This window comes from Chaetodon auriga, chromosome 5 (assembly GCF_051107435.1).
Source record: "Chaetodon auriga isolate fChaAug3 chromosome 5, fChaAug3.hap1, whole genome shotgun sequence".
NCBI classification, from domain to species: domain Eukaryota; kingdom Metazoa; phylum Chordata; class Actinopteri; order Chaetodontiformes; family Chaetodontidae; genus Chaetodon; species Chaetodon auriga.
The window spans coordinates 4,786,388-4,799,813 of record NC_135078.1 but is presented as its reverse complement, the minus strand read 5'-3'; the positions used below and the strand labels follow the sequence as shown (position 1 = coordinate 4,799,813).

The 13,426-nt window shown below is 40.0% G+C and overlaps 1 protein-coding gene across 2 annotated transcripts in view; it reads right to left on the bottom strand.

Annotated features, from left to right (window-relative positions):
- Positions 1 to 13,426, bottom strand: part of unc5db (unc-5 netrin receptor Db) — a 171,638-nt gene that overhangs the window by 85,936 nt on the left and 72,276 nt on the right. For both annotated transcript variants that reach the window (XM_076731369.1, XM_076731368.1), the window contains exon 2: positions 7,441 to 7,656. In XM_076731369.1, the coding sequence (XP_076587484.1) occupies positions 7,441 to 7,656 (216 nt within the window). The remainder of the gene's footprint in view (positions 1 to 7,440; positions 7,657 to 13,426) is intronic.

The window sequence follows — 13,426 nt, the reverse complement described above, 5'->3', positions numbered from 1 at the left end:
AAAAAAGGTATCTCTTTTTCCCCTATGATGGATTTCTCCCTGTATGGCAGTTGACTGTTGGTCTAAAATGGTGAGTCTAGATAGAGGCTATTGAGAGGCTCGCTAAAAAAAAAAAAACTTCACAATTGCTGGCAGAACGTACTAGCTGGGTATGTCCTTTAATTTCTGATCATATTCAGGCCTCAAAGTGACATTCAAATGAACTTGCTAAAATTTAATCTGCAAACAGCTGCTGACAATGTGTTTTTATAGATGAGACTAGAATAATCTATAAAAAAAAATGCAATCAATATCCATGCACACACTTTGCAGGATTGCCTGTCCTCAGGTGCCGTACAGCACACAGTGCAGATATACACAGCCCTCTGTTAGCATCTGCTGCTGGGGAACTCAAGGGCATTGTCAGCTTTATCAGTGCGTAGTGATTCATCAGGCTAGTTGGTAAATAAGAGATGCTATCAGGTGCTCCTGGTGGCATTGAGGGCCCATGTCCTAATCAATAACATTCCAATTCTTCACTGATCTCCTTCTCTGATTAGCCGTACTAATCCAATACACAATGTTGCTGTCTATTACTGAGCCAGGACAAAGCCTTCCCGTTAAGACCGCCCTTATCTGAGGCTGCGTTTACCACTGATATAAGGCAGGCCTACGCCAGGGGCTATGGTGAGGACATCCTCAGGCTCCTCTAATTGCTAATCCACTTGGGCCAACAGATAGCAAGGAGATTTCACTTGGCCTGGCAGCGCCACAGGCAGTTAAGTGCGGCGATTGTAGTGAGATGTAACCAGTCAGTGCACAGAGACACAGTATGCTCAGGTAAAATGCTCAGAATTTTTCAAATCCCTTAAATGGGAAATGGAAATGGTGGAGTGGCACTGATATTGAAGCAGGTTAAGAAAAGGAGGGACGGGTGGGCTGTCAGTCAGTAATGTGATGGCAGCAGGCACTTACTGATGTGGGAATGCTGATGAACAAGCCAAGCCTAATTTGAGGTAATGAATATGAAATATGCATCAAATTTCCCTTTCAAACTGATCTGCACTGAGCATAACGGACGGAAGAGGAAATTAATCTGCATTAACCAGGCAGTGTTGAGCTTCCAGAGACTGATTACACAATGGATGTGATTCTCAAATGGTCACGTTACACACATTAGTACATAGATCTCTGAATTATATGGCCCACACATACAGTAACTACCAGTTTTTCTTTTAGCTTGCTTCTTTTTTAAGGCACTGCCCTATTAGGATAATTCAAGGGAATTACACTTTAATTGTTAGTGTTTAGGTGTTACAGTTTGGTACAGCAGGACAACACAAGGACATGTTTCTTTCAATGTATTCTGAATGCACGGCTGTGTCAAACACAGACACAATCCAGACAGGGGACTGAGAAGCATTTTGCTTACCAGCAACTTTAGTATACTATTTTCATTATAAACATAAAGAACATTTCAAGCATTTCTATATTTCACTGTATGAACATGGAACAAAGTGATGTCCTCCATGGAGCCGTGCACTGAGGCACACAAAGAATGCACTACTTGTCCCAAAATTCCTATCATCAGATGAATTTAGAAGATGCTACAGTAGTGGGAGACTATAAGGCCAAAATCTTCTATCACTGTAGCTATAATTTTAAAAATTGAATTAAGAATGGTTTAAAGTAATGATGCCGTACCGTGCTGCCTCAAGAGACAACAGTTAAAAACAAAAGACTCAAAAAAGTAAAGCTAACTTTCTTTCAAAATGTAAGCTCAAAGGTTTCAAATGAGAACAACAGAAATGCAACAGAGGTGCACTATCGCCACCAACTGTTGCTTTCAGGTCACGTGAGAAAGTGGGAAGCAGTCCTGCTGCCCATATCTCGTGACCTTGCGAGGCAGCTGGATTGCTACTTCACTCTGCCGGCCTTGAATATATAATAGAGACACTAAAGCTGTTTTCTCATATGAACTCCAAACCATGTCCACAGAATCAGGTCTGGACACTGTTCAGTTGCCCTGTCACACATGTTGCACATTTGTCTAAGTCAGAAACATTCGGTAAAGCCTGGGTAGAGCATGCACAAAGGCAAAGAGGAGGACTCATCTGTAATGATGCCATAATCAGTATTTGGATGGATCCGCAATGTCAATGATAGAGTGGAAAGCCTGATAAACAGGCAAGCAGAAAAGAGTTGAGTAACAGGCCTGCAGAGTGTGACTGTCTGCTTGTGATTACATATTGCAATTGAAAACAAAATGATGAACTTACTGTCGCTTAGGAAGCAGAGAACTCTAAGCTCTCAGTAATTGCAGTATTAGTCATGCACTTTTATGTTACTCACTCCTGTCAGATTACATGTATATGCTTCTTCACGGTGTTAGTCACGCCTCCCTGCTCTCAGCTGGTCAGGTTTAGACCTCCAGCACCTGTCACTCATTTTGAGGTCTATCCTAAAGATCCCCTCCAGTCACAAATCTTCTTCTTCTTCTTCTTCGTCTTTGGGTTTTGTAGCAGAAACGGCTGATCAGTCATGTGGTTCGCTGCGTCAGAGCTTATTCGGCAAAGGTGTTTCCATCTCCCATTTAGCATATGAACACTTTCTGTCAAGTTTTCAAATGCAATATTTCAAAATGTGTATAAAAACACTGAACACACTGTAAAATCATTGCAGATATTATTGTATGTTTCACAACAACTAATGCTGTGTCAGCCACTGCCAGTCATAAGCTAACAAACAACATACACAAATAAAAGACGCTACTGACACTTACCATTGTGATACAGTGTCTGCTAATCAATGTTTTTTGTGCCCATTTGAGACCGGGGTCTGACTCAGCAGCTTCCAGACCCTTTTCAGACTTGCTTTTTTTTTTTTTCTTTTTTTTCTTTTTTAATTATAATGTGGGAAAAACCATGTTAAACAAAACATTAATCATCGCAGAGTATTTTTATAATGTGTCTGTTAAAGAAGCATTCAGCTTGGGGTTAAGTTAACAGGCTGTTGTTACTGTGGCTTCACAGACTTTGCCGATGGTGTTAGTTTACCAAAAGCCATGCCTGTGGTCATTTTTAAAGAGAAGTCCTTCAGGCATGAGAGATTTAACTTACTGTAAAAGCATGGCAGGCAGCCAGAGCCTGGGAACAAGTTAACCGAAATGGAAGGTAGTGCTTAATAATGTTGCTTTTCCTGCCTAGACATGTTAAAATGCCTACTTTAACTCTGAATGTGAGCATTTGCTGCATTTGGCATCATTTACCAACATTTTTGAAGCTAAAAGCTATCGTGAGTTTCTTTGTGCTGGTATGGAGTCCATTTACAGACTGGCATGTGTTTCATCATTGTTTGAAAACGATGCCCTGATCACATCTTTTTTCTCCAATGCCAATCTCCAGTCTCTGATCCATGTTGGTCGATAGCCATTGTTTTTTTTTTGTTTTGTTATAATAGCTGGTATAGCAGTAGGCAATTACCACATTAAAGTCAAACTTGCTGGTTTCTTATTCTGCTTTTATTTAGTCTGTTCAATCAACAGAGGAGTACAAAGAACTCCCAAGGAGCAATGTAGCAAGTAGCCTACAGTATGTCTACCACAACTGAAATATACAATGATATACAACCACATGTGCGCGGAGTCGAGTGGTGAGAATTTCCACTTCCTCTCCGTCGCTCAAAGCTGCTCCATGCTGCTCCGCTCATAATCTGTCCACGCTCAACTCAGATTTCATTCTGCTCCACTAAATTGCTCGCCGCTTGCTACAGAAAAGAAAAAAAAGCTGCATTGTGTTTTAATTTTAGCAGTCAGACTAATGCGCAAACGAGCACACGAGTTCAGCAGATTCATGTGGTTCCTTCCCAGGCTGCTTTAAACATATAATTTCATTTAATTTTAAAAAAAACACGGTTCAACTCAAACTTAATATTTTGTTTGAAGCTAATAAAACATTAAGACATTGAAGAATGAAATTGTTCTCTCCGTTATGAGTTCTCTCTCTCATGTATCTCCTTCAGAGCCTCCCACAAACCGAACAATAAATGTAGAAAAAAATAAATTAAATAATAAAATATATATACGCTATACAACCCACACAGATCCAACTGGAAAACATGCTGCTCTCATGGTCAACAACACATGTTTTTGGTAACATCGCAGCAGCTGCAGCTTCACAGTGTGAGCGGTACCATAGAGAAGCTGGAGATAAGGTGTCGCACACGCTTTTTGAAAAAATCTCTCCAATATCCTCCCACTTGCATGTATTAACAGTATATTAGTATATTCAGCTGGCAGATAAAAAAGAGGGGCAAAATAAGGCATAAACATTAAATTTGTATCGTATCTCGTGTCTATCTAGTATCTGTTGTTTTGACATGGACAAACAAAAGTCCATCATCCTGACCAATACCAAACTTTGTCAGCACATCAGCAAAACTAGTGACTTGCTGGTGATAGAGAGATGATCCGTATCATGGGTTTAGCATTCAGCAGCTTAGGAACCAGACATTCAACTTTCAAACTGTGACAGAGGAAGCATGGATCATTTGCTATTTTTAAACGTTGCATGGTCTCGCTTTAATTATGGAACTAGAAATTTCAGATTTTACTTTGCCGTTTGTTCACAGCTGCATGTTGTAGCTTGAGGCAAAGCAGGCTTTTGGTGTAGTTTCTCACTCTTATCTGTCAAATCCACTGATTAGCTTCCCTCCTGCCGGATGCCGGGTGTTGTTGTGCCATATGAAGTGAGCTGGCAAATGCCACCAAGTGAACTTTCCCTTCTACTTTTTTTTTCTCTGCACACTGAACAGCAAACGATTGAAGTACCAAATTTCATTTTGCCATTATCAAGCTTACAACAATTTCACAGCACAGCAATCACACTATAATGAACTTCCAGAAGCAATTAAAGCCTCTTTCCTGTGGAGGGACCTTCATGAATACAAGAAAGACGGCTTTCTCACAGCCTCTAATCACAGAGCATTCCAGCCGAGGTGTCACATTGGCTTTGTTGTTTGCCAGAAATCCCTTCAGGAGGCCGCAGTAAGGTCCTCTAATCAACATGCTTCCACCTGACAAAAACTAATGGGACGTAATTGGTATGGCATGCCACAGCTTCCCTCACTTCAAATCACAACTTTGACCTGAAACTCAAGTCAGAATTAGCTAAACATGCACTGGATGTAGACCAAGTTGAAACAGTAGTCACACATTATTTTAAGGTTTCCAGCTGGTGTAGCCTGAGGCTCCACATATCTCCTAAGTGGTTGGCCTGAGAGATGGTCCAAACATAGGATTACTTAACGTCCACTCAATTTAATTTCTGAGTATGAAAATGAAAATAAACAGAGTGCAACTGGAGTCTAATCTAAATGAATACAAATAATTGCAACACAGAAGTGAAAATTAGGTCTTAAAATCATGGTAAAATGCTTTACAACAGCATTTTACAAGTGAATCAGGTTTATTGAGACTTCTAAAGACCCTTAATTTTCAGATCATAACATTTAATATCCCTAATAAGAGAAACAACAGAGTAATAAAACAGGTGTTCTACTGAGACAGATGAAGAAAGAGAAAGTCATGTTCAAGCCAGGCTGCCTTGTTATGTTAGATCTCTACTAACACAGTAAAAGAACATTTAAAAGGGGCACTCCAGTGATTTAGTATTGCTCTTACATAAAGCTGGGGAACTGAAAAAAAGAAAACCAACTGCTGTGGAGATAGCTTTCTCTCCATCTCTTAAACAATTCTTCAAAGTTAAAGCACTCAGACTCGACTTCTTACCCACCTGAACACGTTTCTCAACACATTGGTACCAAAGTGATCTTTTGACTTGCTAAACTAGTGGCAATGTTTTGCAGTTGCATGTGTCAGTGTCATTAAGTTTTTCTATTTTCATGCCAAATGAAAAAGGTATATTCAGTGTTTCCTCTGAGAATTAATGAAACTCTCCACTCTCCACCCACACTAATGAAATTCTTTCAGGGTATGCTCTTAAAGGCTGGGTGAGTATGTGAGTACGCTATGGGTCATAACGTACTCACTGGTAATGAACTCAAAGGTAGCAGGCCTTAAATTAAATAATAATCTAAAAATGATATTTAAGAGCTGAAATATTCAAATGTAAAATAAACTTGGAGTTTTACTTCCTTTTTGTTGCAGTCAGGGAGAAAATAGTGGTGTAACACTATTTCAGAGCATGTGATCATAACAGAAGAGCATTTGAAAATCAGTTATATACATTTCTGTGAGTGGCGACTCAGAGCGAATTGTGCTGATGTGGTACAATATACCCCTCAATCTAACACTGCAAGGAGCTTAAAAAAAGCACATACTGCACATATTACTCAACCCAGCTATGATTACTGAAGCTGCTCTGCCTTTGTTGGGTTTTAGGCTTAAACTATCTGAGGCCAAACTGATATTCTTATTGAAGGTCAGCCTAAGTAGCTGTGGACCTGAAACCATCTCCATACAGACTGAAATGCTACATTAATGCATGATGGAAGATCTTTCCTGCACTTTCAGTGAGTGAACAAAATCTAACACAGAATGAAAGTGGCCTTCATACACAGTACTTTTCAAGAATACTGACTAACACTTGCTCTGCAAATGTTACTTTATTTTGCTGCTAAATTAAAACTTCATTTCTCACCTTGTTGGTGGAAGTTGGTGTTAACAGAGAAAACAACTTCTGCAGTCTAAGAATAACTTCTCACAAGAGAAAGAATAGAAACTGTTTCCTCTGTACTTAATATGTCTGGTGCTGCCAAAAACCCAAAACATTCTAGACCATTCTAGACAATGCTTGTGATTCCACCAGACATGCCACAGCACTTTTGAGAAGCACCCCAGAAGCAGCTCTCTGCTCTGGTCGACTGAAAATATGTTCCTAGTCTATTTTTGACGGAAGCTACAAGCTAGAGTAGATCGTGCAGGGCAGGAAGTCAGATGCAGGAACAGCATAGAAAATCAGATTACTTTTCAAAATAAAACACTCTGTGTGGACCCCTGGTCATAGATCACATCAAAACAGACAACCCACGTGAGAAGTGCAAAATTCAAGGAAAAGTGCGGTGAGCCACTTGTGTTATCATTTCCAGATTCTGCACTCCAGCTGTTTATATGCAATCTTTTCCCAAACAGCTGGCTTGTAATCTACCATTTTAGAATGAAATGTAATTGGAAGGAACAACTGCAGCAGTGTAGCTGATCAAGTTCAAGGTAAATAGCCACATGCAAAAATCCAACAATGAATCCAACAAGGATTTTTTTCTCAATTTTGACAAGAATTAAACAACCGCCTTCTCAGTTGCTGGTGTAGCTGTGATGCCCTCCATCATCAATCATAACAAATGATCAGCTAGCTGTTTTGTTGCAACTTCTATGGCTGCACTACCTTTCCGTTATATTTAGTGTTAGTGCTGTCTGGAAGAGGGCACAAAGCTTTATCTTACCGGTGTTGAGGTCCTTATACTCTTGGGAAAAGTGCTCATTCTGGTGCACCCATTCTCCATTGCATTTGAAGAAGATCTGTAATGCGGGTGCAGCTCGACAGCGTAGCTTAATGGGGTTGCTCTTGACAATGTAGGCATCTTCCGGCTCCTGGATGAAATGTGGCAGGGTGCCTTGTACCGAGGGCAGGGCATCGGGCTGAGTATCTCCCGTGGCACCTGTAAACCAACACCTCGGTTACTTCATCATGCCATGTCTCTTTTAGAAGAACAACAGTGAAATGAACAATAGCTTATCTGACAAAAACAAAGGCAAGCCAAATACTCTTCAGTTGGATACGCAATTTAGCAGGGAAAAACACTTTCAAGAGCATTTTGTTTTACTAACAACAGTATACCAACGACTGCTGGTGAATTTAAAATGATTGCTCAGTGGACAATGTTTTGATTTCTCCATTCATCAAAAGCTAACATATTACAAAAAGGCAAAGTATACAGAGTACAATTCATCGCCCATCCTAGCAAAACTGTTCTCTACAGAGCAATTTGCAGATGAATGAAATCAGAGCAGACCAAGTGGAGAGGAATTAGGAGGGGACTGATTACCCAAATTGCGGTTGTGGAGTCTGAATACATCTTATCTCAGCCACAAGGCCCAATTTTGGTCCCTACACAAACAGCCTTTGTGCTGCCGCCAACGTGCTACCGTCTTTAATGACAACTGACAGCAGGTTACCCCCTTTCCTTTCAGTCTGGCAAGCACCCGGCCCAGTTCACATCTATTGTTCATTGTGGCAGCTCATCGATCTAAGCACAGTTTTGGAAACACAGATTTGAGAGATTGTGAGAGTGACTTTTTATACGGGATTTATTTATTTTTTAGTTTCAGGGTAGGTCTCAGCCTCACATGACGTCCTGTGCTGGCCTCCTCTGGGTAAAGCACAGAGAGCTCTGTGAGTTGGGACAATAAGAACAGGATGTTTGTGCTCCTGCCATCCCTGGGATCCTTCTTTGAATTACACCTCAGTCCCATCAAGGCAGCTCCAGCTAAGCTATTCAGTGCCGTAAAAGCCCATGAAAGCTATTATGCCCCACCATCAAATCCAATTCTGTCCTCTGAAATCGAATCGGCCCTCTCACCACCTCTCTCAATCAATGTTGTCCTTGTTAAATGGGTAAATGAATGGATGCAGGTGTAAAGAGAGACCACACATAAAACAAACAGGCAGGAAGGTGAATGAATGGAAATAATATGCTGACATTACCGTCTGTAGGACAGGTAGATGTCTTAATCGTACTGCTACACACACTTCCTTTACTTAGTCATACCACCATTATACACTGTGTTCATAAAATCAACATTCATGGAGTACAGCGATTTTCTTTATGGTGTAAAGGCTCGTACATGACATGGGATTATGGGTAGTTTCTTCTTAAGTATTTATTATATTAAGTATTGTGCTTTGATACGTGAAAAAGTCCCAGTAAACTGTGTGAGAAAGGTGTTAAAACAGCAGCTGCGGCAGAGAAGATGCTGTTGGTGTATCTGCAGCTGCAGGAGGGCACAGTTCCAAAGAGGGGACAGTCTGCTCTCAGCTGTGTGTGCGCTGTGTTGAAATGCCCAATAATGCAATAAAAGTGAGGATGATGTCACATGCAGGTTGGGTCTGGCTAACATGTTATGACTACAATGCTCATGGTGGAGCCTCCTTCTGCATTCACTTGGACTTCTCGATTATGGCAAAAATCATAATCACAATTATTTTGGCCAACACTGAGATCACGATTATTTTACACACTTACTCACTTATGTAATATCGTATATGATGTATATTATGTGACTCTTGTCGTTTTTGGCCACTCCAAGCACCAGTACTGTAACAGCATAGATACATGCACATCAAAATCCAAGCAGCAAAGGAAGGAAAGGGAGCGCTGGATTTATAACACGAGATGAAACAAGACCATCACTACGAAACAGAATGCAGGGTGTAGTCGTTTTATCTTGGTCAGTCCTAGTGTTCAATTCATAACATTTTGAGGTGTGTGAGGACTTTCTGCTGTTTTTGATGATCCCTGAGCACGCAGTCAGCTCAGAACTTGAATTTGAGGAATATAGTGGGACAGAGAGGCTGAGTGGACTGGTTATATTATTCTTGGACGATGAAAGAGCAGAGAGGCTGGACCTTGAGCAGACTGTGGAGCACACTGGTGCACAAGACTCACAGAACAACTTTCTGACAGGTGAATACAACAACAAACTCACAGCACGGTGAAGGATGTCAACAACCACTGTGTTTTCTGGAAACGCAGCATTGTGCAAGCAAGAAAAAAGCAAGTAAGGGACTTGGAACTGTGTGTGACAAGAGGAGAAAAACACTAAACATACAGGTATGGCTCTGTAATGAGAAACATGACAGAAAGCTCAACACCAGGATATTTTCCATAATCACAGAGTGACAGGTTGGAAATTGTCCTCCAAGCAGATGGAGATTAAATTAGTTCTTACTGATATATGATGGTGGATGAGAGGGACAAAAACGGATGATGTGTTGGAGGACAGTATATAAAAGCAATTCATTACATCTATCTGTGCAGAGGAACTCGGGCCAGTGCACACGTCTGATGCAAAATTGACTCCTCTCCGATTTTCATTTTCTTTGCAGCATTGCGTCCACTGCATTGTTTTAAATACATTGACAGCCAATTTCATATTCATGTCATACATGACATTTGAAAAACAAACAACAAAGACAAAAGATTATGCTTGGAAGAAATCAATGTGGCAATGATTTCCCAATTCTTGAAAATCATAGGCAACCCTGCAGTTTGACGCTGGATTTTTGTTCTCAGAGGGACAGCAGTTTTTCTTTGTCCATACATATCACCACATGTGGAGGCAAGCCATTACATGACCTACCACAAGCTGCGTCCAAACACACTGAGGCAGTCTCCCTCGCAGCTCTTTGCTGCACAAATTATGCATCCTCTGCATTAAGTAGATCCTTTTCCTGTTTTACTCTTCTTCATTTTACACAGAACAATTTCTTATGACACCATGCAGGTAATTATCATTTTCATCTTGAGGCAAACTGTTGGATTTTCAAAGAATGGAAGTACTTTGTCTAACCTGGTGCGACCTGTACCTTGTCAACACGGTTCTGTGGGAGAGCTATTTTCAAAAGAACGTTGCTGTGGATCGTCTGCACACTGTGCTGTGTCTCTGGGATACTTTGGAGACTTTTTCTTCTAAAAGAGCAAAGTTTCTCTTGCTAAGCCCACATTAATGAGAAAACCAGACAGCTCTTACATGAGTCGCTAATCATGCATCGTCTTTTAACTGCAGATATTGAAATCTGGCTATCTCGCTTACTATATTGCCAGAAAAAATATTACATTTAGCTATGTATAAATATATAAATGGTGTACTTGTGAGTGGTGTGGATAAATAATGGCTACTATTAACTGTAATACAATTTCGACAAAACAATGAGCATTAAATCTGCTTTTAAATAACCCTGGGAGAGGATAATTTGGGGGTTGATTACAGCAGCAGCCAACAAAATAATATTCACACAATGGTCCCTGTCTTCATTTTATTACATGTTATGACTTACTCGAAGTATTACATACTCCTCAGTGGATTAGGAGTTTATGAACCTTCAAAATACCAATTTAAAAAAGTCCAACATGCATGGTGGTCAAGTTAAGAACACAGCAGCTCCTGAACAAGTTACATATGAGAGGCTCACATCCAAATTTTGCCAAAGACAGATGATAAATCAACACAACTTCAGTGGAAGTGACAAGGCGCAAAAAACACAGTCATCTTTCTGAGTAAGAATTTATTTCATAGTTCCAAAGCCAATATGAGGCTTTATTTATCTGAGTTATCCAAATCAAGTCACAGACTTTTAGTACAAAATTCCCTCCATGTGTTTGCAGGGACTGTATTTCCTTGCTGAGCTGCAGTACTTGGAAAGTAACAGAGTGAAAACTAAGTCTTTCCATGCACATATGGGCATGTGCGTATTGGTTTAAGATGGATGTGAAAGAATGTGTACAGCTTCCCTGATGGTATCCTCTATTCTGTACTGTGCCCCATTGAATCTGTGTACTTTATGTGCTGATCTAATGCGTCTAATGTATTTTGACAGCTTCTTTGCATCTATTATGAACCCAATACTCAGTTTCAACAGGTGGGGACTCTGTGCTATGCAGTCAATGTGCTAATCCTGATTACTAAATACATAGTGTCTTAACCCCTGTTGGGCAGTAACCCATTAATTAATAATGTGTTACAGTCATGTGATTACTTTTTCCAGTAATGAGCATGAAAGGGATTCTAGTTTGAAGTTCATTAATTACGTTACAGATACTGGATGAAGGGTCAATATCACTTTGATCTCTGTGCCTTCAGAAGAGACTGGGCTTAGCTTGTTTGGGGAAACTCAGGCTAAGCTAGCCGTTGCTGTGCAGCTAGCTTTTCTATCTCGATATGTTCAATACAGAATATGCAATGTGTGGAGTTCTTTCAAGGCACCTTTGACAGTGCTATGCTGAGTAATGAATTAAAAGTGACGAGTAATGTAACAAATTACTTTTGCTGCTGAGTTAGTAAAGTAATGCAATTACTTTTTCAATAAGTAATGTGTAGAGAGTAATTGAGTAACAAGTCATTTTCCTCTGTCTTACATGTCTTTTTCTTTTCAAAACATGATGTGAAAGAGAGCGGTGAATCCCAACCTTTGAGTCAAGACAAGCTGCAAGATGATCTACAGCAAAGCACAAAAAAGCCTTATTCTGCCACACAAATGCTTACCTTTCAGACTCTCATCATCTTTTTTTTTTTTTTTTTGGTTCTTGTGAATCAATGGATAATTTTATTGCTTTTGGAAAATCGTTTTGGTTGAAGTGGTCACATTCAGTGGACTTCTGCAACCTGTGGTGAGGGGTTATAAGTAGACACTGCTTCATTTTAAGGGATCAAGTGAACGAGTTTGAGAACCTCTGCGTTATGGCCTCCATAGCCACCAGATCTCAAACCAGCTGTGGGAGATTTTGAAGCAGCGAGGTAGATGGCTATCTCCACCACCATCATCAACACACATAATAACAACGCTGTTCATTCCTCCCCTGGAGTTCTAGAAATTTGGAAAATCAGTGCTGCGATTTATTTCGTTTTCCCTTAAAATCCAGTACATGGTGTCTATATACTGGATAACTGTGTAACACACTGTAAAAGCCAGTCAACTATCTTTAATGAGTTTTGAGACCTTGAGACTATTCCAAATCCCTACAATGACATCTTCATTTTAAGCTTCCAAAAAAGCGTTTCCATCACATGTTATTTTCTATTATTATTCTTAAGACCTTCAAGCATTAGTTAATTACGGTACAATATATTTGAAAAATAGGTGCCCTTAGTAACCACTAAAATCCACTAAAAGCCAATTTTATTTTCTTAAAAATCTTGAACGTTTTCTTTAGTCTGTTAATTACTGATAATGAATTTCAGAAACATCATAAACATGAATGCAGAGCTGACTACAGATCAAGGAAACAGCTTTTATTGCTTTCACAAATTCATGGGGAAGCCTGCAAATAAAACTGAAATTGTTCAACCAGAGAAAAACACTGCTTCAACATAATTTAAAGCACTCACACGTTTAATGGTTGGGGCATGTAATCCGCCTCCATCAAGCACCTTCCTCGGCACTACTCTAATCAGCTAATTGCTGCTATGATGAATAAAAATAGTTCAACACTGCTGAGCCATACGAGCCTCTCCTTTCACTTTTTTTCCCCATTGCACAACAACTAATGATGTGTCTTGTCCTTTTCTCTTAATGTTCAAACATTCAGCACATTCAAAGGTAGCAGATAATTGGAACAAGGTGACAATCCACGCTCCATAAACCTGGAGCCATAGCTTTGGCTGCTCCACTCATGATGGAGGCTCATAAATATCAGCCTTAATGAAGGAAAT